Below are 26,246 nucleotides of genomic sequence, written 5' to 3' on the forward strand. Positions count from 1 at the left end.
CCACATCCAGTGTTCTGGCAAAAAAAAATTGATCCTGAGGCACTGCTGCCTGTTAATTTCTAAAAGTGCGCCACATCCATGATCACCAAGCACAATGTGTATGAGGTCGTGACTTAGGGACAAATTTAATGGTGAACCATGGTGCCAGCGGTGCCTGTGAGAGTGTGCAATGCACACTCTGCATATCTACTGTCTTGAAGCGATGTCTAAAAAGCTTTTACCAGGGGTTATCATGGCGGAATCAATTTACACGCTCACTCTCAAACATCCTAGGAAAGCAAAGCCTACAAGCATGTTAGCGCAGAGCACAGGCATGCTTGTGGTACAAATCCAGACTATACATGAGCCATCTTGAGTGCCGCGATGAAATGCCGAACCTATGCCTACAGCAAGCAGTGTTGTTTCGGGAAAGGCATCCTTTGCAGAAACCAAACGAGCGCCTCCACAGCAAACATCCCTACCATACTTCACAAGTCCCTTTGCTAGCACATAACAGCTCTTAACCTCATTTGGGTGGACACTCCGCACATGTATGCATGTCAGGCACTCCATAAAACAATTGATCAGCCCGCAGACGCTGCCCGCAAGCACGCAACCTTTTGCTTCAAAGCTGCTAATCAATCAGGAAATATCACAACTACCACAACAGCATGCATACTCTGCCTGTCTTGAGAGCATGAGCCTCTGCAGGGCGTGCGCTCTCCAATAAGCTCATGTCAATAAGCAAGTCACATGATGTCCGTACCCATGTTTTGGCAACCCGGAGGCACACCGTTAAATGTTACAAAGAATTGCATGTCAGTGCTTTGACCACGGCTGGCAGCGCCGCAGCATGCATGCGTATGCTGCACGCTCACAGCAGATGCAGCCCAACAAATGCGCCCAGAAGATGGGAGTCAGTTTTTGCGCATGCGCGTGGGTCACACTTCAATTTGTTGAACTCGAGGAACCGGATGATGGAAACCAAAGGCTGCAAAACCAAAGGCCCTGCTCATTGCACTGGTGCCGGCAGCGCCAGTGCAGCAATAAATCAACCGTTGCAGAAAAAGCAAATTCAGGTCCTGAGGCCTGGGGCTTTCAAACTATCTGCAGTGATCCCCAGCTCAATCCGATCATCATCCACCTTCATTGCGATCCAGTTCTGAGGCAGCTGGATGCACAAGTCTGCCCTTCGGAAACACCAGTCAGCCGCCGTTGGCTTCTGAATGCGGGGGCCAAACAAGCCATCCCCCAGTAAGGTGTGCCGAGCCGCCAAGAAGGCTCAGAAGCAGAAACCATTAGAGTGAACCTGCTGTCTGCTCCTCATCGCAAGTCACAGAGACAACAACACTGGCCCCCTCTCTAGGCCTGCAATGCAGATGTCTGCAGGGAGGCAGCTAAGGCGCTCTCCTTGAGCCACCAAATACTCTGCACCAGAATAGGCGCCTGGGCAGACAAGCTCGGCGCCAGAAAGGGCTCCACCGCCACGTCAGCTTTGGAGCCAAAAGAGGCACCAACACAAAATCAGGCTTAGGGCCATGATAGGTAGCGGAGCCGGTTTCGAGCTCAGGACCACTTGGGGTCGCGCTTGTAGAAGACAACGTCGCCGGTGTCCTCCACGTAGTGGTCGTTCTTGAAGCTCCGCACGAGGGGCTCGATGAGGTGGGTGGGGATTGGGCTGGGGGACTTCATCGGCTCGCGGTAGTATTTGCCCAGAACCGGCTTCACCGCCTGCGCATCGAGGACCCCACCAGGTCAGCAAGCTCTGAGGAATTGTAACCCAGAAACCTAGGTTCACACAGCTTGGGAGCCTGCTGCAAACCTGGCCCGCAAGTAAATCTCACCAAAAAGTGGTTGCCCACCACTATATCAATAAACCTGGCTGCTCGCTGCTTTCATATACCAGTGAACGCTTGCAAGCCAGGACAGTGTCATGGATAGTGCTTCCTGAGTAATTAGTCTGTTGATTGCCAGCTGGAGTGCCCACTGCTTGTAACTGATTGGTAATCAGGATAGTCACTGGTGACACAAAGGCATCGCCTGGCAAGTGGTCACCGCAGATTAAAAGAATCGATACAAGTGCCGGGTAGAGAGCGCACCTCGGTGGCTTCTTCCAGGTTGTAGTGGGGCATCTGGGGGAACAGATGGTGCACAACGTGCGTGCCAATGTCGTGGTGGATCTTGTTGAAGATGCCGTAGTCCCTGTCAATGGTCGACAGCCCACCGCGCATGTAAGTCCACTCCTGCAAGCGCATATTGATCCTGTCAGCTGCTTTGCACCGGGCTGAGAGTCATTGCGATCCAATTGCACCTTCACGTATACGTCGCACTGGCCAGAAAATGACACTCAAGTCATCAAGGCTGCTGCGGGTAATCCTCATGAAAGTATCCGCGAGTCTCCTTGAGCGTTCTCCCCAGTTGGCTATTGATACGGTGACCTCAAAAAAGCGCAACAGACATGTTCTCCCAGGACACAGCACGGTGCCTGACATGTCCTGACACTGTTACTGCTGCTGCCAGCAATCTTCAACTCTATGTCTACACTACTTGCCACTGCAGAGACCACTGGTCCTGTCAATGGCATGCACTGTTTCCAGCGTGGATGTCTTAATAGGACTGCAGCTGTAGGTGGCGATGATCAGTACACATTCGAAGACGGCTGCTACATAGGCCATTGGCATGCAGGATCTATGACTAACAGCAAGCACTGTCTGCAGTGCGTACCTCTCCGCGGTACCAGGGGATTTTTTCCTCCTTGTCATGCGCGCCGTGATGGTGCAGGTAGGTTACCACGTCCAGCCAGACCACGTTGACCCAGTAGGGCACAAAGTAGAGGTTGAACATCGCCAGCGGGCCCAGCGCAAAAGTGCAAGCCGCAAGTAATCCCAGCATGCCCAGCATGAACGCGTTGGACGTCCTCACCTGCAAGCAAGCAGGACATCATGTCACCAGTGCATGTTTGTTGAACAAGATCACCATCTTCGTGTTCTTACTATGGTGTGGTGTCTCTGCCACCCTTCACGGCGCAGCCTGCCATTCCCTGCCCAGATGAGACCGTGGTGGTCCTCACATCTTAAGCACAGCAGTGTCAGCCTCTGCAGGAGGCTCAGGTACTCAAGAAGCAACACAGAAGCATTGCAGGGAATATACACAGCAGCACGACCTTGACATCGCACATTTAGACATTTCTCCTCGCAAAGTGGCCTACGCCCGACATGTGCATGGCAGCCAACTGTGTCGGAGCTCCCCTCGCACTGTGCAGCAACAGAGAGAGGGACAGGCGGCTCACCAGAGAGGCTTCCTGGGGCACAAAGAGGTCGCAGGCAGGGTCGTAGTGTGACCCGGTCTTGCCAGGGCTACGCTTCCACAGGTAGAAGGGGTAGGCAAACATGGCCAGCGGGAACGAAAGCCGCCCCATCTTGCCCGCAGCGTCCTGCGCGAGGAAACCTTTCTGATCTCGTGTCTTTAATAGCGCGCTCCAGGACTCAATAGACGTCGCACAGTACATTCCTCATTGAAGGCACTTTGCTGGACAGGTTTGGGCCTTGGCGACTCCCCAGCATAGGTGACAGGTGCCATTGGAAAGACGTAGCACATCCCCAGGGATGAACTCAGAGGATCCAAGTCAGCTGCATGCAATTTTGAGGCCGAAAGCTTCATCAGAACATTGTCTTTTCACATGACAAAATGCATAGCAGTCACATGGCCACAGTGCAGAGCTTCTGCGGATGTCTCTTGAATGCATGCGTGTAGATATACATTGAATGGAGCGCACCATGGAGTCGTAGAGCTTCTTGGTCACAGGGTGCCACGACTCGTCGTTCTCCACGTGGCCGTGGTTGGCGTGGTGGGTGCGGTGACTAATCCTCCAGCCATGGTAGGGCACCAGAATGGAGCTGTGCACGATGTTGCCCACCAGGTCGTTCAGTGTCTTGTTGCTGCTGAAGCTCTGGTGCCCGCTGCGCGCACACACGGTGGCGGATTTTATTACACGGTGTCATCACAGGACAAACCTACAGTGCAGTACTAAAGGCACCAAATCGGCCAGCAAGGTGCACCATCCTGCAATGTAGCCTACAGAAGTCACATGCAAGATGGGATCGGCTAACGAGGCAAAGCAAGCCAGGCTCGAGAGCAAGTGTTGGGTTGATGTCAGGTGTGCAGGCACGGGTTCGAAGGGGAGGTCTTTGATGCAATGCATGTCACATCCTGATAGTGTGGTGATATCTTAATCGAAACTGAAGGTTGAGCAGCGCACCAGTCGTGGCCGACCACGAAGAGCGCCCAGAACATGGTGCCCTGGGCCATCCAGTACAGGGGCCACACCAGCCTGCATGCAACAGCAGATCAAATCAGCACTGAAACCGATTTCTGCCATTTAAAGACGACTGGTGGCTATCCGGGCAACGCATACGGCGGCTGGATACAAGCACATGGTCAGACCGGCCAGAGAGCCTCGGGTTACAATGATCAAGATGCCTACCAGCTGTTTGCGAAGTAGGCGCCAGCAGCCAATCCAAACACGACGGCAACATCACGAGCCAAGTATCCCATGGACTTCCATGCGTTCTTCTTCCAGCAGTGCTCAGGGATTGCGTTCCTGATGTCTGAAAGTGTGAATGGCGGAGGGGCTCCAAGGCCTTTTCCAGTCTGCACGAAATTCACATGCAATCACGTCAGAAATATTTCTGCATGAACAAGGAAGCTGTCCCCTGGACATGCAAGCCAAAAACAATCTTCAAGAAAAACAGATCGCAATTTCAACTTTGACAGAGGCAAAGTAGACCCTAAGCTCCCGTCGTACTACGAGAAGAAGAGATTTGAAACATATACCAATTGTAATAGACCATTGATGAAAAGATCAGCGCATATGACTGCCGGCACCACAGAGCCTCGTGGCCTCCTCCAACCGCTCGATTGAGAGGCGTCGACACAGTGCATCAGGTTGGGCTGCTTACTTCGTCTATCAGCGCCGTCTCCGGCACGACGGGCGGCAGAGTGATAGGTTCCCTCGCCGGTGATGCAATGTTGACGATTTGCAGGCTCCGGCCCAGCCTCGGCCGCTGAGGGCAAGGCTGCAAAGTGCGGCTGGCTGGCCTCCTGAGCAGGAAGCCAGTGGAGCCCACCTGTGTGCACGCCAGACCCGCCATGGCCACCGGGTGTCTGCTAGCCTTCTATGCACCTTCAAATTCTCCTTGTCTCGCCTGGCTGGGCTCTGGTGCAGACTCTTTGGTGGCGGTGTTTGCTTGCGCGGTTGATTGGGAGCGTGGGCCACGGTGGCATTGATGGCCAGTATCTCCTCAGGGTTTGGGAAAAATATCCAGACCCCTTTCATATTCACCCAGGCCCTATTGGAGTTTGAAAATTAGACTGCACAGGAGTCCGATGCGCTTCAAAGTGCGCGTGTTGCTGAATGCATGACTTGCGGGAGTGTTAAGTTATCACAAGGTCACAGACGACGTGCAGACACGGTCACTCAGCCAATCCTAAAATTGTCTACGTGACATCTTCAAGGTTGGATTATTGCACCAAAGAGTCTTGGAGAACGAAAATAACCCCTCTTCTTCAGGATTCTCCCCAACTTAGAATCTGATAGGTATTTGGGAACGCGAAAGCCTCCTTGTACTGAAAGTGCAGGAATGGAATGAGGTTAGACAGCAAGATGGGCAGAGGGAAAAAGAAACCGTTGCTGTCCGTGGCCCAAGTATTCACCAAGTGCCAGGAGGGCGTCAGCGGGCATAACAAATACGCCAAAATTCTATGGGACGTCCAGGAGGCAGAGCCTGACAACTGCTGGAAGGAGTTCTGCTTCTGCCTGGAACATCTGCTGGCCCTGCCAGAGGTGCGCCAGGCAGCTCGATTTCTGTGCTGTGACCCTTCACCAACGACAGGCTGTATCATGTTTGTTCTGACAGCATCACAGGGCCGGCAGGTGATGCTCAGACATCTCTGCAATGCTGAGTTGGCCATTCCTTGCAGAGCAACACACACGTGGAGCGTGCAGTGCGGTTTGTGGCCACGTTCACGTCCCAGCGCCCATCTGGACGCCAGGAGGCAGGGGATGCATTTGTGGAGGTTGGTTCAGCCCTGCATCTTAAGACAATTCTCTTGTCAGGGAGCGATGCGCCCCACGAGGCCTCTCTCTCTTGCACCTCATATAGACATGCAAGGTGGCTTTGGGTGCAGGACATTCTCACGCACCTCATATCCCTGGCAGAAGCAGAGGACAAGGGCGTGCGGCTGAGGGTCTGCCAACTCCTCCAGCTCATCATCAACAACCAGGCAGGGCCCACCTTCCACCTACACCTTTTTCGAAAAGAGACACAATCAACACAAATTGTGCTTACTCTGCTTGGCATGCCACAGCTGAGTTGTTTGGTGCGTCACACATCTCAGTGGCAAGTTAGCAGCAAGACCTGTTCAAGAATAGGCTGGAGCTTTGGGGCTGTTGGGCAGGCAAATTGCGACATACCACTTCTGACGTTATCCAAGAGGCATGCAGCAAAGCTTGCATGTTTGGGCATGGCAGTTTCACGTTGTTTCAATAGATTTGTAGGCAAGGATTGCAGATGTGGGCATGGTAGTTTGTGAAGGGCATGCCTGCTGCTGGCACAGGCGGATGAGGAGGCTGCGCTGTCGGAGGATTTAGCAGACAGCCTGTTGGCAACCATGCTGGCTCGGCTGAGGGACAAGCAGCCTGCCATCAGGTGCCAGGCTGCCCTGGCGCTTGCCAGGCTGGCAGACCCCGGCAAGGTAACCCGACCTCCCTAGAAGTAAGGACAGACACAGAGACACGTCTGACGCAGAGACTGTGTCCTGTTGAAATTCAGTGAGGCGCGTCTTAAAGTCTGTTGGGGGGAACATGCGAGGCGGGGATGAAGAACCAGGGCTGCTGCATGGGATGGCATCAGCCCTTGCGATAAATGTGGCGTGCATGCATGCAGACAAGATTGCAATGCTGAGTGTACTGATAAAGGAGACGTCAAGGAGGTGTTTCTTGTGGGATGCATGTAAATGATTGATTCATTGTGTTTGTTTGCAGGCTGGGGATTTTGCAGACGATGCTGTGACGGGTAGCTACTTGAAGCTGCTCTCCATCGAGAAGAACAAGGTGAGCAGTCGGCACTTGTCCATACAGCCATCTGGGATGCAAATGACCCGCTCGGTCTGCCTTGAGAATTCCTCCAGGAATCCCTTACATGCTACACCCAGCAGGGAATTGATGCCGTGCATGTATGGCCTATGCCCAGCGATTTTGGGATGGCCGACCTGAAATTAGATATTTCTTACAAGGGTTTTGTGCAATGCACTTAAAAGCTGCATGCTCCAGATTGTGTGCTGATGCTTTTCCCAGGATGTGCGCAAGGCAGTGCTACACTCGCTGTCGGCTGCAAGGTGCAGCCTTCCGGAGATCCTGAACAGGACGCGTGACATCAGCGATGAGGTCTGGAATACTCATCAATGCCTGCTCGACAATGTGCATGGTTAGGAAGTGCTGTTCCATGCTGGCATCTTTGATCGACTTGTTGATCAAGCGCATCTGATGATGACAGGTGAGGAAGATGGCCTATGCCGCGATCAGGGACAGGGTCCCTCTCGAGTTCCTCAGGTGACCATCTGTCACCTCCATAAAGATATTATCCGTTGTTTGTTTACCGCATTGCTTTGCCTTGAATCCCTCACTAAATTTTGTCACCTCAAGAGTTTTACCCATGGCACTGTCCCAGACAAGACGCAGGCATCGGCACGGGCACAGGCACGTACCATGACTTGAACAGTGAAGATTATAAGTATGCAACAGACGGCACAACAGGAACACTCCATTTGGGATCCTGACATGGGTGCGTGGAGGGCCACACAATGAAGTCCCAAGAGCTAGCCACGGTGTCCAATAGGACCATCTGTGTTGTGCAGTTTGGAGCAGAGGGCATGCCTGATCAGGCGCGGCCTGGGGGAGAGGAAAGCCGCGGTCAGGGACTGCGCGGTGGCGCTGATGTGTCACTGGCTGAATGTTGACGCGTCTGGCAGTGTTCCCTCCCTGCTGCGCCTCCTGGACGTCCACAAGGCAGAAGAGGAGGCCGAGCAAGTGGTGCGCAACGCTCCAAAGCAACCCTTCTGTTTGGTTAATCTGCACCTGGGGTTTTGCCAGACGGACCAGGGGAATTTGATGATGTAACGGCAGGTTGCTTATGTCATGTGAAAGACACTTAAAGGCCAGTTAGGCTTTGTGCATGGGAGCTGAACGTGCATTGTTGATGCGCTGAGTCAGCTGCGCACGGGCTTGCTTACATGAATATGTGTGGGCCCAGAACAGATGGAAAAAGTTCTCCCAAGAGGTACTTCTGTGGGAGAAGTTCCCAGAAGGATCACAAGAGATGGTGCCAGGTTCCCTGCAAGGATTGCTGTGGCAAGACTTTGTCCAGGAAACACAAGACACACAAGAAAGAACACAACACACACGAGACATCTAGAACCTTCCGTAGGCAGGGCATTCATCTAAGAGTGCAAGCAAGACTGGCTGTGCATGCGCAGTTGCTGGCGCTCATAGCATGCGGCAGGCTGCAGCCGGCAGCGCTGAGCGAGGAGGCGACGGAAGGGGACGCTGGCCTGAGACGCGCCCCCGGCTCCGGCTGCATGTCCGATGAGCTGGCGCTGATGTGGCGCGTCATCTGCACCTGGCTGCAGGTGCCGCATGCTCCTGCGCTGTCGAGAACAACCCTGCCAGACCCTTTTGCAGATATTTGATAGGGAAGGCAGTCACCTTGAACCAAAAAAAATAGTTGCAGGGCAGGATATCCATGCAATCTAATGCAGTGTATTTTGTGGTCGTGGGGCCCCGGGGACCTGGCGTGATGAAATGCAGGGGCGCATCTTGCACCACAGGTCTTCATATGGGTTCCAGATTCAAGTCACAATGTGACCATGCTTATTGAGCCGCTAGAAGCCCGGCGAAAGATGCACTGTTCTGTGTGCAGGATGAGGGGTCCGCCAAGGGGCGTGCGGCGGCCGCCGCTAGCGGGGCGGTGGCAGATGTGGAGGCGGCCCGAGCATCCGATGCGCTCGAGGCGCTTGAGGCGACTCTCCCGGCAGCTGCCGAGCACCTGATGGCGCTGGTTGCCGAGCATGCGGCGGCCGGGGCAGGCTCCGGCTTTGCCGCGCGGCAACTGCTGGCAATCGCTGCCTGCTGTGTCGACCTTTCCGACGCTGCCGCACGCAAAGCCGCTTCTGAGCTGGTGCAGGTGCGATGCCGTCATGAGCCCTTCAGCATACTTCTGAGCTTCGTAACTTCTTCAACAAGGAGTACAGCAATGCACAACCCATGACTCGGAACACCCGCAAAATACAGGCATGCAATTTGCCCTCCTTGCGGTTGGGCAAATTTGTTGAACACCAAGTGTTGGCAGCCACTTGTGGAAAGAAGCTTCTTGGCTCTTGAAGTACGCTGCTGTGCGCAGAGCATTCTGGGAGACCGGGAGGCGGCCCCCGCCCAGGACAGGGCAATGGCGGCGGCAGTTATGCGGCTGGCTGGCCAGGTGGCAGGATCCCCCAGCGAGCTGGCAGCGCTCACCTTGGATGCCATCGCCGACTGCCTGCACCTGCAGGAAGCTTCCCTCAATGCCGCCGGCCCAGAAGGTGACACCTGGCAACCTTGGAGCACAGTTCTGAACTCATCTTTGGTTACTTTTCTTTGGCGGCTGCACCTCGGTGTGTAGCTCCTCGCCCGCAAGCTGCAGCCCTCTGGGTTGGCTGCGTTTGACGTGCTTGACTTGATATCAGAGGCTCAGGAGGACACAACTACCGTTAGGGCGTATTCGTGAATGTGTGAATGCTTTTGTTCTGGGTTGCCAGACCTCCCAACCTCCAAATTCAAATGTCATAATGGGGCGCGTCGTCACCCTGTGTAGCAGCTGTCCTTGATTGTGAGAGCCCCCTCCTCCCTCCCTTACTTCATACATTCCTGCTGCGATTGAGTAAATTGTTTAAATGCCGACAGAGGGCGCAGATGATGAGGGCTGCTGGCTGCACTGCCTCAACCTGGCCTCGGTCCTGCTGGAGGACACCCCTCTGAAGATGCAGCGGCCTGTGGCCACGAACAATGTGCTGACATGTCTCGCTGACATCAGCCGCCACCTCGTCATGCCCGGCATGGAGATGGGCTCTGCTGTCAGGTGCGCACATGCCGTTGCATTTGACTGTTTGATGGCATGTGTCCAAACCTGGTAGATTTTTTACAAGCAGGAGTGCAGAGCACTTGAAGGAGGTCATGGTCCACCTGCTGTCGCCACTCCTCTTTCCTCACTCCTACGCATGCGAGCTCGCCTCCCCTGGAAGGCGCAAAGCAATTACCTAAGCAGCGTCCCCTTATTCGATTGGGCACGCGTTGACCACTCTAGCCGTGAAGGGCTTAACCAAGCGCTGACGAAGTCCTTCGGGATAAGATGGCAGCAGCCCTTCTCTCTAAAGGCTGCCATGTTCCCAAAGCCATGTCTGCCATGTGCCTTCAGTGGTAGCAGGAACACTGTGTGCAATATAGCATAACAGTAATACCCAGCTTACACACATGTTACCAAGTGATTGCGGGCGATTCAAGGTGATTAACAGTGATGTGTCACATGTCAGGGCGGAGGCCGTGCGCTGCGCTGGGCTGCTGTGCATGCTGGGCGACAGCTTCCAGGCGGATGCCTCCGGCTTCGCCCAGCGCATCGCCCTCCTGCGCACCGCTCTGCTCACCGATCTGCGCCCCCGGGTGTGTGAGGCCGCCGCTCGAGCGCTCTGTGACTTGGCAGTCCTCAGGTGTGCGCTCCGAGTCTTCTATATCAGCTGAATTCCTGGTGCTGTTCTTGGGGCACGGAACATGTGGGCAACAGAGTCCTCTTTGCTCTGGCATCATCCGCAGCCACACTCCCTATGTGCATTCGACTGTATACTCGGGTGGATCAGTCTCTCCAATAGAATGGTGCCCGTTGTTATGAGCGCAGAAACAAGCACTGCTTTCCTTGCAATGTTGTATGTGGTGCTGAGCTGCCATGCGCCATCCGGATACAGAGCCGTGCACTCCTCGTTTAAATCTCATTCCTGGACATCCGGCCAAATCGTAAGATAGTGTTGAGCTTCTCCAGCTGATGCACACTGGTGTATACTGCATAGGGGTCCCAGAGCCCTGGATCAGAGGTACATGCCTTTGTTGGACCATCCCAGTGACACGGATCAGAATCCAGCCGCCATAGAGGAGGCCTCGTTGCCAGTTCTGGACGTGCTGCTCGGCCGCCTGACAGCTGTCGGCGGCGGGATGACTCGCGCCGACAACGATGACTACGCGGTAGTCACCGCCGTGGCGGAAGGCCTCGCGAAGCTGCTGCTGCACCAGCAGCTGCCCGGAAGCCAGACTGCCCCTCTCGAGGACGCAGAAACACACAAGGTTTGCAAACAATATCTGAATGCGTCTACCTAATTGCGCAGTGTGTGCATACCTACATGCATGTACTCCAACAACATTTGACGCTGCGACAATGTCAGACACAAGATTCCAGCCATACATGCCAGCTAGCATTGGACCGTGAGGATGCCTACAGACATACAATCGCCACTTTGCCCAACAGCTATGCTTGTGAAGCGACACTGCTGGCCCACAAAATCCAAGCACTCAAAGATTTCTCAAAATGTTCTTTCCCATCTCTCATCATGTGTCCTTCTGTGTGACTGACTAAGGCTGCTGCGATGCAAGCAGGTGTTGGCGCAGTTGCTGGTGCTGGCATGTGACCCCGGGCTGGCGGCAGCCGCGCGCATGCAGCAGTGCCTCACCGTCTTCTTCCACGCCTACGCGCCGCTGTCAGCCGCCGCCCAGGAACGCCTCTGCGCAGCCGCCCTGCCGGCTGGCCGCCGCGCCCTGGCCGCCGGGCCGGCCCCCGCCAGAAGCGCCGCGCCGCAGCTGCTGCGCTACGTGCTCAGCCTGCTGCAGGTGTGTTACATAAGCAAAACCATCGACAGATTTTGTGAAGCTACCATGTCTGGCTGAGTACATGATGCTGCACGTGTCTTTTTAGGTGATAAACACACAAACAAGTGGTCCAGCCCCGACCAAAAACATTTAGCGCTCTGTGTATATGTAATCTTTTGGCTGTCAGACTGCTGCTGGATTCAGCCTGCTGCAGGTATGTTTTTTGCTTTATCAAAACACAACCAAGTGGCCCAAACCCAAGAAGGATATCCAGAGCTCTGTTTACAATATCAGTGAGAACTTTGCTGGGCCGAGCCGAGGTGCTTCTGGTTCAGTTGCTGACATTACACAATATCAACACAGCTGTCTCATGGGTCTCAGCTACAGCTCTGATCTGGGAGGTCCAAGGTGCCACAGCAGGGCATTCTTTGGAACGGCTGTACTATGTCAGCCAGCTTTGCATCACAGTCCGGTAAGTTGGACACACAAAGCAAGTTCGGAAACACTCACCAATACGCTGACAAAAAGGAGTGTCTTCCCTGAGCAGATGGACATCAAGGGCGAAGAGTCAGCGGAGGGAGCGGTGCAGTCCAGCAACGGCCACGTGAGACTGACAGAGGCCGCCCTGAAGGAGGCTCTGGCCTGCCCGGCCGGGCAGGCATCCAAGCCCTACATCGCCGCCCTCCTTAAGCTGGCAAACGGCCTTTCTCTCAAGGGGGCCTCCCAGGTGAGCACAGCTTCGCCTACCGGTTGCAATCCAGGGCAATGCTTTGGAACAGTGTCACTGCACTAATTCTTAATATTGGTCTAAGGCTTAGGACTCGTATACAGTACCGGCTTTGGAACGTCCACATACTGACAGTCTGCATTTTCTGGACTGCATCATGCATGAAGGGGAAGTACTTGGCACATTCATGGCTTTAATGAGGATCAAGCCTGGAGCTTGGGTCCTATTTGCAACGCTGAGGTGCTGGGGCTGATTTTGCTGGTAAGGAAGAATGATATCCAACCTTTTGGATAGATCAGAAGAAGTCTGACCCAGAGCCCAGAGATACAAGGCCAATTCCAGAGTGAATCCCCATTGAGTTCAGCTTGAAGCCCTTGCCAACAAGTGTCTGCTATTGCATTGCAGGAGGATGTGAAGCGGGTCAGGGCGCTGGCACAGAGGGCTGCGGAAAATGTGAAGGACCGCAATGCAGCGAAGGATGCTGCAGCGCTCGCGCGACGCCTCTCTGACATGGACAGCATGCCCAACGAGGTCTGACCGTGCTCAGCTCTGATGCTGCATGCTCAATGATCCCAGCAGGCGACAACACTAAGCGTCGCTACCACAGATCGTGGCTCCATATCACACAGCATGTTCAGGTCATAGAAGAGCCAAGCAACGTTGCAAGTCAGGCGAGAAATTAGCAAAGCAGTTGTGAATGCGTAGACTTCTTGAGAGGCGACGCTCAGGTTATACACACAAGAACGAAGAGGCTAAGAGGCTTGTGCTGCATACGTGCAGGGCCTGAGTGAGGAAGCACTGCAAGCATTACTGGCCTCTGTCGAGGAGATGACTGCGGCGACCGAGGCGCTCTTCGAGTCGGCTGCGCCGCCGTCGCCGCGTGCCGGCCGGCCGGCCCGTGGCCGCGGCCCCGCCAAGCCGGCTGGTCGCCGCCGCCGCGTCGCAGCCGCCAGCTCTGAGAGCGAAGATGAGGTGCTGACTGCTCCTCACCTGAATTGCTACGGTTGCTACCTCAAACTGATGGGCTGCCATTGCCCTTAATACCTTTCACAATCGGCACTGCAGAATGACAAGCCGTAGTCACTTGAGACGGCAGGTGCTGACCGAGAAAAAGTATGCGAAGTTTGCAATTGCCTGCTCCTTATCTGTCTTGCACAATTTTGGTGGAGACTGGGTCATGCATATGCAGCATACAAGAATCCCAGCACTGTAGATTGATGAAAGTATTGCAAGCCAGTTTGAACCAAGCAAGCCTGCCTTGCTGGGGCATGCTCCAGGAATTACAATGTACCAAAGTCCGTTTTGTGTGGGTTCCATCAGGAGAGCAGCACCAGCTCGGAGGAAGCAGGCACAGGGTCCGAGACAGAAAGTGCAGAGCCAGCGCTTGCAGCCAGCAACACTGCTGCCCCTGTGGCACCGTCGGCAGTACACAAGGGCAAGCAGGCCACCAAGGCGCAGCTGAGGCTGACCAGGAGAATGCAGCGGGAGAACGTGGCACCCATTGAATCCTGAAGCCACATTATGTCATAGTCCTTTTGCAGTTTTTATCGCTACAACAATTCAGTCGATAAGTAAAGCAGGTCAGGCTACCCGGCTGAACTTGATTAATTGCCAGGCGCCGAGTCAGGCAACACAGTACAACTTGTTCAGAATAAGCAACTGAAGGGTGCAGAGTGACTGATTGCGCAATACAAGCATGCAAGCAGTATGCTATATATGACACGGAAGATGTATTCATGCATCATCCAGGTAGACTCTGTCCAATCGAATATTGGGGTCAATACAGTATGTTCACCATGCCTACCCACACTTACGTTCTGACATTGGGTGGAAGGTCCACATTTACGATTTCTTTTAATAGTCTAGACGTGATCACATCGTCATGTCAACCCATCTTTAAAGCTGTTCCGCTTGTGGCATGAGCTTGACTCTGCATGCTACCATGTCTGCCTGTTCTCATTGTTTAGAGTGATAATGGCTCTGAGTGCCAATTTAGGAGTTTGACAATAGGAATGTTCCAGAAAGTTCTGGGTTGTTCTGGAAGCCACCAGTAGCTTCTAGGAGGTTCCTAGATGCTTCTAGAAGGAATTCCAATTTACTATAAATTTAAATATGGCTTGCGCCTCACAAGTTGTAACACACTTTTCTTTAACACACCGTATGAACTGTCAGAGGTACCTTGAACCCAGAGAGGCAAGGCCCTGCGGTGTCGAAATGGCTGCATTATAGTGTTGTTCCCGCTACTCACGGTAATAGAGCATAAGCATAAACAATATAACTTGCATATTGCATACTCTACCCTCCTCTAAAACTAACTCTTTGACGTTCGACTACTACTACTTCAACTTCAGCACTACAAAGGTAAATCAGATACTCCCCGCACTCGCAACTCCAAAGGTGTCCCCGGGCCCACGCACCTACTAAATTCTTCCCTACTTAACAAGTTGCCTGAGCTAAACTCTGGACGGGGCTCTTGTGCTGATTGGCAAAAATTTGATCTGCTGATCCCTTAGCACGGGTTCCACCCCTGCCAGTTCACACGCTTGTTCTTGCCCTTTGCCTTATTCCTGCCCCTCTTGCGTCATATGGGAGTATCTTTGGTGCATATACATCCTGCAGTCTTGCATGTCACATTGTCAATCACCTTCATATTCCTGTTCAGGTTCAAGGTGCTCAGCTTATACCAGCCCTCTACCTGCTGGCCTTTGCAATCCTTTGTAATCATTGTTTAGTTTAACCCAGGGTCACCGCATGTGATCATTCTCAAAATATAATGCGACAAAATGCTAGCAGTACTGGCGAAAAATACTTTAGAAACTTTCGAAATACTTTCGATACGAAATACAATATGAAATACTTTCGAAAAGTACTTAAAAACCGTAAAAGTAAACTTCAACCCAACCGTGCTCCTGTGTGCGCCTCATGGTGAATTGCGATTGTGATTTGGATCAATTCGATGGCTGAAAGTACCTGCGGCAAAAGGAGTCCGTCGTTCAAGTGTTGCTGTTAACATTACAGGTCCAGCTGGAAGTGGGCTTTGCTTAATGTATGATATGCTGTAAGGGCAACCGAGTGAGCGCACCTCTACGCGCGACTGGCAGCGCTTGTCCTTCGGAGCAGCATCCATCTTGGCAAGAGAGGAGGTCAGCTTGTGCACCACCATCTGCATGCATGCACGCCAGACGCACTCCTCAGATCTATGCAATATAGGCCCTCAATGGAAATTTGCAAGGTGATCTCAAGTCTGATGTGCATGATGTAGCCAAGCCGCCGCAAATGTTTGCCAGTAGCGTCAGGGTGAACTGTGCAGATCAAGGTCGTATTGAGCGCCATCATTTTAAAAGGGAAAAGACAAGATCAGGCCGTAAGATTGGGGAAGGAGACAAGGCAAGGCAAAGGCACAGGATTGTTGAAGGGAGAAGATCAGGTGACAAGGGTGGATAGTGCAGGGGATCCCACCTTCCAGATGTCAACCATGGCGTCAACTGTGAGTGACCTGATGTCTGCGTGGGTCAGCTGGAGCTGCGTGGTAGCTTCCCCAAAACAAAAGCTCACAGCGAGTGCCTCATTGCTTGACTTCCCATTGGTACAGCTGACCTGAACAGCGCACAAGCAGACATTGCCACATCTGAATGGGGTACTATTAGATCGTCCTAGATGACGATGATGGCTACCCCACTTCAGCTCATGTGGGCTTTGAGTACTGCCTTGTTCTATGGTCCAGCTACCCCCAAATTACTCGAGGCAAAACCCTGCGAGTTCAGGGCATGGCCCTTGTGCGCTGCTGATTCGAACAACTTGAAATCAGCCGTTACGCTCGCTGGAATGGCTCAGCGCTTCCATCAGAGGCGTAAAAAGCCGAGAGAGTTCACCTGCGAGTCACTGGTGGCAGTTTCTACGGCCCGCTGCAGCTGATCCCTCTCCAACTCCAATGCTGCGGCCTTCTCGGACAACTCAAGTAGCTGACGCTCGGTCGCCTGTTGTTTCTCCTGCACAGCAACGCTGGGTGCGTCAGCTGATGTGGCGGTACAGCACATTGGGTGTCTTGAAATATATACAAGAAGCGATGCGCTACCTTCTGTCGTTGGCGGAAAGCTCTCTGGCGAAATCCCCTTTCTCGGGAATATGCCATCGTGAGTCCTTGTTACTTGCCCAATAGCTGTTGAAAGATGCCTGAAAAAAGTAATCCTTCTCTTCCGCACGTTAGGGCCAGCCTCATAGCTACGTTCTAAACTTCCGTGAACCCTATGGACGGACAAGGGTGGAAAAAAAGAAAGAGGAAGGGAAGGAAAGAAAGGCACCTCCGGGAGCACGTGCTCAGCAGGCTGCCTGTGAGGATGCAAATTTGCCAAGGAATTGCAGGCTCGGAGCTGTGAGTGAGCTTGGTCAGATGAATCCGAGACGATCTGAGACCAAGCAGCTGCAGGCTTAGACTAGCATTAATCAAGCACCGCAAAGGTATACCGTACTACGTAGACCCAGTTTGTTTGCAAAAATTTGCAGTTGCCAATTAGTTTACCAGTGGCCGGGCCATTCCATGGTCCAGGCAGCCTTGGGCCCAGCACGAATGCAAAACCTTGCCTTCAGCGGTGGACTTACTGGCATGCATGCATATGTTGCCAGCATCATGTTGGAGTTGCTAGTGCAACCTTCACGGCATTACAATTGGATGCATGCAAATGTGTACACAGTCACTCTGGAGCTTCAGAACCTGAGCTCCGGTTAGCATGTCAAGTTTGCAAAGGAGGAATGCAGACATAAAGGCAGAGCGAGCGCTAAAAGATAGGAGAAAGGGCTGCCTCGCACGTCAGCTTGAAGCACCAATAAGCGAAAATGATGCCCCCGCCCGGTAGCACTACCTGCTAGACGCTACAGAACTCCTGTTAAGAATGCTTCTTTGGCCTCCTCTGCCCTTTTACCGAACAATATGGCGAAAGAAGCTTCCTGAAGCTTCTGCAGCTGTCACCATCGAAGTTTGCACGGCGATCCTATTTAAGACATCCATCCAATCTTGACTTTATCATTCAGGCGAGGAAATTGAACCTCTGCAGAAACATCTAGAGAAAATCGTAAACTTGTATTTCGTGCGATTGGGAAGTGTGTGCAGGTGTGATGCAATCATTGCAGTGTGAAGCGAGCACGTCCAGGCCTTTCGAGACTCAAGCAAAACATTGCTGCTCGCGAGTGCCATTGTCGCGTGCCCCAACATTCTCTTTTGGGCCACTCAGAGCATCTCAGCAGTCTAATTTGCGGAACACAGCTTGCACAGGCACAGTAGTGGTATGCAGAGCAGGTATTGTCTCCATCCCAACACCAGAACCTCCATCATTTTCGTTGCACTCACATTCGTTGCATTAGAAGCAACACACGCAAATCCTTCTAACCTGTTCATCGTCGTTCTTCCAGCCGTTTGAAAGAGGTGCCATATCGCAATAAATGTGCTTGATCTGGCAGTGCAGTCTCACCTGATCTGTTCACATGCTTGCAGGCGGTGCATCCAGGCATTCACAGCACACAGATAGTGACCACAATCTCAAGGGACTAGGCATCATGCGGCAAGCATTGGTATCCAGTGTGTTCAGCAGGGAAGGCAGTGCGCTGCTGCTCTTGCTAGGGGCAGCTGCATGGTTGAGCTCGCCAGATCAGGCGCTCGCAGCAGACCTCTCGGACAAGACACCGCTCTTCCACCCTCTGGCAGCAGACCTCAACCAGCTTGCAGAGAATGTGCGGACCTCTGTCCTGTGAGGTGTCATATTATAATGTGACACGCCGTGCCCTGGGGCTATCAGTTCTACATGAGTTTGCACTTGCATGCAAGATCAAGATCGTTGTCCTGCTCCATGTGACACACGTTGCCTTGGGGCTATCAGTTGCACTTCCAGAGTCTGCACTTGCATGGATATTAAGAAGTGCTGCAATATGCTTCATCTGCCATGTGTCCTGTGTGATCAATGTCTGAGCTGGTGTTAAGGGATGGGACTTGTGTCTTCATAGTCAAGCTAAAGGAAACTGTCTGCCTTCTGCAGGAGGATTTCTGGAGCAATGTGGGGCGCTATGGCAGTTACTTCTTCTCTGTGCTGCTGGGCACGGCCTACACAGCAGTCAAGCCGATTGGTGGACTGCTGAGGAAGCCAGTTTCAGCGGTGCTGACCATTGCAGCCCTCATTGGCCTTTACGTATTTGTTTCCTCCACTGTGACAGCAATGCTGGGTGTCAACAGTGAGGATGTGCTTGTTTTGCCCCCGCTTGTGTCAAATTAATATGATAGGTGCTGCGCATGTTGGTGTGCTGAATGCAGAAAGGGCGCTGTGCACATGCTTGATCACACATGAGAGCGGAACACTGAAGGGAGGCTTGACGCATGGTATGGCAGGCTGTAGCTAGAACGTATCAGTCCTGAAGACTCGGGCCTTGCAAGATGTTCACAAATTTGGTAACCTTATCAAGGTTCATGAAGTTCAGAATTATTTATGCTGTGTGTCCTGGTGAGGCCTTGCGTGGCCTTCAATTGGAATTGTGTGGATATGTAACTCATGCAAACGATACTGTAATTCGGATTCCAGTGCCACATGGAAGCAGAAAACACCGCTGGTAGCGTGAGCAGCAGCTTATGATCAAGTGGAAGGGCATATAGAACGCAGAAAATACCGTAGGCATGGTACAAGCATGAGTGGGCATGTCTCAGTTCCCTGCAATGTCCTTTACATCTGGGAAGTTCTTGCCACACAAAAAGGGCAGAACTGTCTCATGCTGTTCAGAGCTGTACTAGCGCAGCATCAGATTCCCTCAAACCATGAAATTCTCCTGCTCATCAAAAATCTTGATTCAAGCCTGTGCACGCCTCCGAGATCTGCACAGCATTTGCTGGCTCGCTGATTCTCCTGAGACAGTGAGCTGCTGAACACATGCTGACATTCCTGCCAGGCCGACAGAAACAGCTTCGGTCATCTGTCTCAGTCCAGTCTTGCAGAAGTATGCAGCGCATATGCATGTGTGTCCAAGCGGGCCATCTCAGTGCTTGTTCGGGTTGGAAAACTCTGCAGTGGCACAGAACCCTCAGAAGTGTTTTCAGTCCAGCACAATCATGAAGAACGATAGCATTAATGCTGACTGACAGTTTGTGAAGGGGGTGCTCACTTGAGTTCTTCACGTCCTCGTCTGCACAGCACAAGGAAACCCTCGGTATTGGAAGACGACTCGTTGCAGGTTAATCACAAGCTTTGATTATTGATACAACGCAAATGAGCTCATCAGGCTGAGATAGATCACTGTGCACTCACCAGTCACGCTCAGGCCAACCTTCAGAAAGACGTAGCCGCAGGCGCCGAGCCCCGCAACAAAGGGCCACCTGCAGTTGCACCAACGTAAAACGAAGTACCTTCAAGATGCGAAAATTTCTCAAAAGCTTCCATCCTCGTGTAGGTTTAGGCTCCATCCAGGAAGGTGCAATTGTGACTTGAGACAGCAGATCTAGGCAGTAGCTCTTGCTTGAATACCAACAGCATAAGATAGATGCACTCACAAGTACTTCAGTTCCCTCGTGACTGTGGTCAGGGTGCTCTCTGTGGTTAGGTGGTGCAAGGCAGCTGCCTTCGACGACATGACGTCTCCCGCGCTGCAGCCTCTCTCCCTGCGAGCCTGATCACACCTCAAGGCTGGTATCTAATGTGAACGCACAAAAAATGGTGCAACAAACACCAAAATCATCTTCTCCTTCGTCAGGGGATTTCTGATAGGAACAGCAGGGTGAATGATAAATTAAATTTGCGCCTTGGACTCGACTTGATGCCCAACATTGCATCTGAACACGCACGTCAAAGGATAATCTGTACAATTACGATGCTTTTGTATTAAGTGTTTTATTATCAAGGAACGGTCTTGGATGATAGCGAGTAGTCCACTTGACTTGCAAAATCTCCCACCTAATGCTCGCATCAGCTGAGCTCTTGGAATTCTCGCAACGGCTTGTGTGCCAGGAATATCTTTACCAACCCTGAACTGGCCTGACTGATTTTCATCAAGCAAAATAAGTCTAAGTCTGAGCGAAATGCGCTCGAGACTGTTGGTGGTGGTTGGCAGGGCAGGTCTTGTGTGTTGACTATCCTGGCAATACCTTATAACTATCCAAGGTTGTAGGCACCGCGAGGTGCATGGATTTGAGGTGCGTGATGGCAGATACCCTTCGGATTTTTGTCTCGTGCAACCTGCATGCATCCGTCTTCTGCTGTCACTGCTCCCATTCTTTGACTGAATGCATCTTGCGATGTTCAACACAACTACTGCATAGAATATCTCAGGGCTCAGGGCTCTTAGTGCTTACGCTTGTCTGCCCAAGCAGGCCCTCTGCATCCCTGGAAACCGTGCAATCCCCAAGGTCGCGTGCCCGAGCCAAGACGGATCTTGAAAAGGACACAGAGGCGGGCATGGAACGCCATGCCCGCCATCACAATGCTGCGCATGCAAGGTGAGGCTTGAGGTTGTAAATATATTGCCCATTTTGCCTTGGTATCCTGTCATTACATGCTGGTTCTGCAAGACCTTGTCCCCTTCCTTGTCAATGTGCTGGCAGTGACGACCAGGCAGGAAAAAATGCAGGAAAGCTGCTGCAAGATGATAAGTAAATCGTTGGTGGGATTGCAGCACAAGCGGCTTGGACATGGACCATGACGTGGTGAAGCCCCATTCGGCAACAGCTCGGGCGCAGTCGACACAGGTATCCATTTGCACCGGATGTCTCCTATGCATGCTGCGAGGACCGCTGCATGTTCCCATGCAAGATGTTTTCACTTCATTTTTAGGCGGTGCCAACCCCTGCAAGCTGAGTGTGAACATAGCAATGACGGACCCTCATGCAGAGACATGACAATAGCCGCGTCAGTTGATAGGAGAACATGTGCAACATCTGAAGTTTCTTGTCAGTCGTCCAGCACCTAGAGGAATAGACATGCATGCAATGGCCTACTGCCACTGAGTCCAGATCTTGGATAAAACTCTATCAGCTGGCTCAGATGCCCTGCAGCATCTCCAATGCCTTCTTCACCATTTCCAAGGAGGGCCAAACAAAGAGAAATTAACCAGATGCCTGCGGGACCAACAATGCTTTCTACACTGTTTTCAAGAGGGGGTGTACAAAGAGACTGCAAACAGATATACAAAGGATTGGCGCATGCATGCGCAGTGGGACCGCACATTTGTAGTGGGAGTTCTAGGAGGGGCGACGCTGGCAGCGTACGCAATCGTGGCCTGTCTGCGCACAGCCAGCCAGGATCATCTGGAGCTCTTCCACATCTACTACCAGCCGCTGCTGGTCATCCTGGCAATGCTGTGGCTGTGGGCGATCGACGTGAGGATATTTGAGCGCAAACGCATCGCCTATGGAGTCTGCTTCAGCCCCCACGACCAACAGTTCCTGCGCAGCAGCAGCCAGCTCTTCCAGGCAAGGGGCAGCATTGCTTGACATACCTACTGTGACAGTTTGCATGCTCTGCCCATGTTCCGTCATGAGCATGTCTGTAGTCCTATTCTTTTTAATCTCAAAATTTTTCCGTTAAGAGTGGGGCTTCAAATGTTGCATCACCCTTCTTGTAATCTGGTGATGTGTTGTCATTCATGTCAGATGCATGCTGCCATGTGCATGCCTCCTCAAAGCCATATTTCCTGAGGGTGACTACGGTATTAGCTGCTCACCACTTTATCAGGGGGATGCTAAAAACATCCCAGTAATATAAAGTACCCCTGACCTCATTGATTCTGACATGGCAGGCGACCGCGCTGCTGACGTGTGCACTGCTGGCGAGTGCGACACTCTTCACGTACCACTGCGCGCTGGGGCAGCTGTGGGCAGCTTCCCTGCAGCCGCCGCTGATGTATGCGCTGCTCATCCTGCTCTTCCTGCCCCTGCCCATCAACTTCCTCTTCCCGGTGAGCGCCCTCGAGCACCTGTTCCTTCAAAGCTGCTGTGTGCAATTAGATGTTCCTGGCGATGTCAATCCGGAGTGCTTGGGATATCCTGCCTGGGGACTGGCAGCAAAGTGATGCCCCTCAGCATAAAAAGGGAAGAGCGGACAATGGTGGCAGATGATACCGTGGTTATTGTAAAAGGAGGGTTGCGCACTCGGCTAGGTCCCAGCGATTTTGCACACCTCCCCAAGACTTCCCTTGCCCTTGTCGTCACCCCTTTTAAAAGAGCAGGGCTCTGCCGGCATCTGGATCTTTTCACACAGGAAAGAGGGTCATCCAGTCAGGTTTAATTCCCCAAAAGAGAGCGTAAGAGATGGAATTGTTTCGTGCGCCCAGGAGACGCGCCAGTTCTTTGCCAGGACGCTGTACCGGGTGGCGACGCCGGTGAGGGAGGTGTCATGGGCGGACTTCCTGCTGGCGGATGTGCTCACGTCCCTGGCCAAGGCGCTGTCGGACCTGGAGCGCGCCCTCTGCCACCTGCTGGCCGGGCCCGTCATGCAGCCGCACGCCTCCGAGCAGGTGCGCGCATCTGATGAGATCTTTAGGCAAGGCTGGGAGTGCGGGTGTGCCATGTAAAGTGCCTCAGAGGCACTTGGCGTCCCGGGTGGTGGTTTGTCATGGCCTGAAGCCTCCTAAAATGTTTAAAGAGATAGAGGTAGAGAGAGAGAGTAGAGCAAGCTTCTGCAGACTTGAAGTCGCCGTCGTTTTTTGGGCAGTCCTAGACTGGCAACGCTCCCAGCATCCCATTTAATGCAGCTCGGGAACAGTATTTCCTGTTGCTAGAGACTGTTCTTCAAGCAGTTTGGATCATCTTTTGACTCCAGCATTGCACAGTAATACAGTATCACTGCATCACAGAGCAGATGTTGGTTTCAAAAGACACTTCAAAGCTACAGTTCTCCTTCTGGAACTTTGCAGAGAGTATTGCTGTTGTGCAGTATTTTACTGCAGTTTCTGTCTGGTGATCAGGTGTGCGGCAGCAGCTCGTGGATCATTCCCCTGGGGCTGGCGCTGCCGTACGCATGGCGCCTGTGCCAGTGCATACGAGTTTACCGCGACACAGGCGTCCGCACCAATGTAATCCTGTGACCTCCCGTCGTATCTCTTGCTTGCCTTGCCCTTGTTAACCTTCAGCTCTGCCTGTCACACTTGATCACTCAACGACATCTTTTTCTCATGAGTGTTCTGTCATTGATGAGCACAGTCTGCAAGAGGGGTGATGATGACATCACCTATTCTGCAATGGAGCTGATGTTTGGTTGCATGTGCAGCTGTTCAATGCGCTGAAATACTCCACGGCGTTTCCGGTCATCTTCTTCTCAGCCATGAAGTACCAGGTGATGCATATTGCCCAGTAACTACTCTGTGCTTATTCATCTGTTCCTGGCCCTTTTACAGGGTATCACTCGTTCTTGCATGCACTTGTTTGATGCTGCTGGCATTGTGGACCGTGCCCTGCTTGCAGCAGAAGAAGTTGGGTTCTTCATCTTGAATTTGCTGTCTTGGCAAATCGCAGGTCCCTGTGGAGGAGTGGCACGGCTTCTACAAGCCGATGTGGCTGCTGTCGGCGCTGATCAACTCCAGCTATTCCTACTACTGGGACATCGAGCGCGATTGGGACATCCAGTGGTTCACCGCCCCAGGTGTGCTTGAGATGCATCACTGCTGTAAAACCTTGTCTGCAGAGCTCCTTTGAGCGGTATGAAAAAGTGCATCACTTTTGACTTGCAGCAACGACCCTGCTGTCCTCTGGCAAGAAGAGATACCGGTGCATATCATCAAACCATTGACACTACCTCTTGTGGTGTCCTTGCACAGCCAGGAGATTACACGGTGACATGCGCCTCGCACTTGAAGAAATCTAGCCTGGAGTCATCTGATGACTGTTTGACACGAGTAGCCAAGTGCATCTTCATCCCAATCCGGATTTCAAAATCGGGACTCTCAATTATGAATGGTGCACCGCAGGCGAGCGGCGGTGCGGCATGGCCAAGCCGGTGCTGCGGAGCGAGCTGTTTTTCCAGAAGGCGTTTTACTACTACCTGATGGCGTCCAACCTGCTGCTGCGCCTGGCCTGGACCTACAAGCTATCGCCGCACTTGCGCCGCAATCATGACACCGTCCTCGCCTTCACCCTGCTGGAGGTGCGCTTTGCGTTTTAAAAACTGCTGCCAAACACAATAGGAGACTTCCTTAAGCAGAGGTACTTCTGCAAGAGCTAGCGCGTGTGCATGCATCTTCACACACAGGCAGGTGGTTTCACTGTGCAGCTCAGTCGAGGCTGCTGCTCGAGGTGCACCCTGTGCGCAAGCCGTGACATCATCGCAAGCAACTTTGCCAGTGTTTTCTCAGCCCCTTTTAACGCGAATTGAGACTGCACTGCTGTTGCATGCCATTGTGGGATTGGCCGTCAGCCCGTGCATTCCCTCTTGGCTGCCAATTTGCTGTCCACCTCTGGCTCTAATCTTATCCTTGCAAGTGATTGTACCTATGCTGCTGACTTGCACATCTTTGTCAAGTCTCGACCAGTTACAGACAGTCTGTCAAGCCAGCCAAATAAGCGCAAATTGTTGCTTCCTCAATGAAATGTGCTTTCAACTGCTGCATTCTTTACAGTCCTAAGGACTAGGTGTGCTGAGCAATACCTGGAAAATTGCTTTCCATCCATGTCTTCTCTTGCATCTCCACCGCACTTTTTGGATACGCTTCTCTGAAGCGGATCCTTAGCATCCTTAGCATTTGGTTCCCGATGACTAACCGATTGCCTCGGCGAGGGTTGAGATTTCTAGAATCGATAAGACCTTGCATCCGTATATCCTTCTTCCCATAACTTTTTAAAACGGCGAGTTATTCTCCATCTCGTTCAGTATTTCACAACTCATTACTCGGTGGTCGGTTCGTCAATTTTGGTTGTGTATACACACCAAAGTGCAACTTTGACTTTAGAGATCAAGAAAGACGCCTCGTCGTAAGCGTATACACCCCCAAAATTTCGGTACTTGTTTCTGCTACATTACATGCCCTTACTCACCAGCGTGTGCATACCTGGCGCGCACAGGCGTTCCGGCGGTTCCAGTGGGTGCCGGTGCGCGTGGAGGTGGAGCTGCGCAAGCTGCAGCATGCGCGCCCAGACCTCGGCCAGCTCGTGCCCGCGCCAGCCGCCCCCGAGAGGACCCGGGAACCCTGAATTTATGCAATGCTCACAACAGTTAACAACAATTAGAGTGAGAAGGGAGAACCTCCTGAACCCATTCCTTTGCTTCTCAACTTCTCGCTGAATAGGCAGGGGCCTGGAAATGGGGAGGAGTCGTGGCCAGTGTGTCGTTGCTTGGAGTTTGACAGCTTGCTGAGACGCTTGGAAAGTCTTCGAGATGTGTCCAACTTCTGGGACGGATGCTCATGAGCAGATATCTCAGATGAGTAATCCATCTGAAAATTGCAATTGATGCGGTGCTGATGCATTCATTTCAAGTGCATTACTTTTAGTATAAGGGAATGTTTGGCATCGCATCAATGGAGAAAGACAGGAGTGTATTATGTGATATTGACATCGTCACGGTGGTGCCTGAGCTCCGAGCGGCTCAAGCCTGCTGCTAAAGCTTTGTAAGGCCTCACAACATCAGTATGCTGCGCAGGACTTTT

At 52.6% G+C, this 26,246-nt stretch overlaps 6 protein-coding genes across 6 annotated transcripts; 3 read left to right on the plus strand and 3 right to left on the minus strand.

The window, feature by feature from the left end:
* Positions 1-204: 204 nt before the first annotated feature.
* Positions 205-5,225, minus strand: COCSUDRAFT_67054 (omega-3 fatty acid desaturase). The gene is made up of 8 exons (XM_005645545.1): positions 4,938-5,225; positions 4,463-4,629; positions 4,238-4,309; positions 3,755-3,938; positions 3,269-3,412; positions 2,704-2,901; positions 2,079-2,222; positions 205-1,710 (listed from the first exon to the last, which is right to left on the minus strand). Exons 1-8 carry the CDS (start codon positions 5,127-5,129, stop codon positions 1,546-1,548), a joined length of 1,266 nt encoding a protein of 421 aa, XP_005645602.1. The 5' UTR covers positions 5,130-5,225; the 3' UTR covers positions 205-1,545.
* Positions 5,226-5,641: 416 nt separating this feature from the next.
* Positions 5,642-14,156, plus strand: COCSUDRAFT_43416 (hypothetical protein; the record flags this gene model as incomplete). Its single annotated transcript, XM_005645546.1, has 19 exons — positions 5,642-5,821; positions 5,959-6,054; positions 6,166-6,357; positions 6,595-6,732; positions 7,022-7,090; positions 7,334-7,423; positions 7,533-7,588; positions 7,894-8,068; positions 8,512-8,664; positions 8,955-9,218; positions 9,435-9,612; positions 9,974-10,148; positions 10,600-10,773; positions 11,128-11,398; positions 11,708-11,938; positions 12,465-12,644; positions 13,050-13,175; positions 13,425-13,616; positions 13,965-14,156. The coding sequence occupies 19 exons, from the start codon at positions 5,642-5,644 to the stop codon at positions 14,154-14,156; spliced, it is 3,132 nt and encodes a 1,043-aa protein (XP_005645603.1).
* Positions 14,157-14,725: 569 nt separating this feature from the next.
* Positions 14,726-16,815, minus strand: COCSUDRAFT_48255 (hypothetical protein). The gene is made up of 5 exons (XM_005645547.1): positions 16,720-16,815; positions 16,517-16,633; positions 16,104-16,241; positions 15,727-15,807; positions 14,726-15,614 (listed from the first exon to the last, which is right to left on the minus strand). Exons 1-5 carry the CDS (start codon positions 16,774-16,776, stop codon positions 15,537-15,539), a joined length of 471 nt encoding a protein of 156 aa, XP_005645604.1. The 5' UTR covers positions 16,777-16,815; the 3' UTR covers positions 14,726-15,536.
* Positions 16,816-18,676: 1,861 nt separating this feature from the next.
* On the plus strand, positions 18,677-18,856 carry COCSUDRAFT_83517 (hypothetical protein; the record flags this gene model as incomplete). Its single annotated transcript, XM_005645780.1, has 1 exon — positions 18,677-18,856. A coding segment is annotated over one exon (180 nt), but the record flags the coding sequence as incomplete, so codon positions are not given.
* A 473-nt stretch (positions 18,857-19,329) lies between these two features.
* Positions 19,330-20,314, minus strand: COCSUDRAFT_54105 (hypothetical protein). Its single transcript, XM_005645548.1, has 4 exons — positions 20,167-20,314; positions 19,925-19,992; positions 19,782-19,802; positions 19,330-19,681 (listed from the first exon to the last, which is right to left on the minus strand). Exons 1-4 carry the CDS (start codon positions 20,244-20,246, stop codon positions 19,656-19,658), a joined length of 195 nt encoding a protein of 64 aa, XP_005645605.1. The 5' UTR covers positions 20,247-20,314; the 3' UTR covers positions 19,330-19,655.
* A 1,496-nt stretch (positions 20,315-21,810) lies between these two features.
* Positions 21,811-25,791, plus strand: COCSUDRAFT_17842 (EXS-domain-containing protein; the record flags this gene model as incomplete). Its single annotated transcript, XM_005645549.1, has 8 exons — positions 21,811-22,049; positions 22,072-22,156; positions 22,944-23,123; positions 23,556-23,681; positions 23,876-23,941; positions 24,121-24,281; positions 24,613-24,748; positions 25,663-25,791. 8 exons carry the CDS (start codon positions 21,811-21,813, stop codon positions 25,789-25,791), a joined length of 1,122 nt encoding a protein of 373 aa, XP_005645606.1.
* Between the last annotated feature and the right edge of the window lie 455 nt (positions 25,792-26,246).

This window comes from Coccomyxa subellipsoidea, assembly GCF_000258705.1.
Source record: "Coccomyxa subellipsoidea C-169, whole genome shotgun sequence".
NCBI lineage: Eukaryota > Viridiplantae > Chlorophyta > Trebouxiophyceae > Coccomyxaceae > Coccomyxa > Coccomyxa subellipsoidea.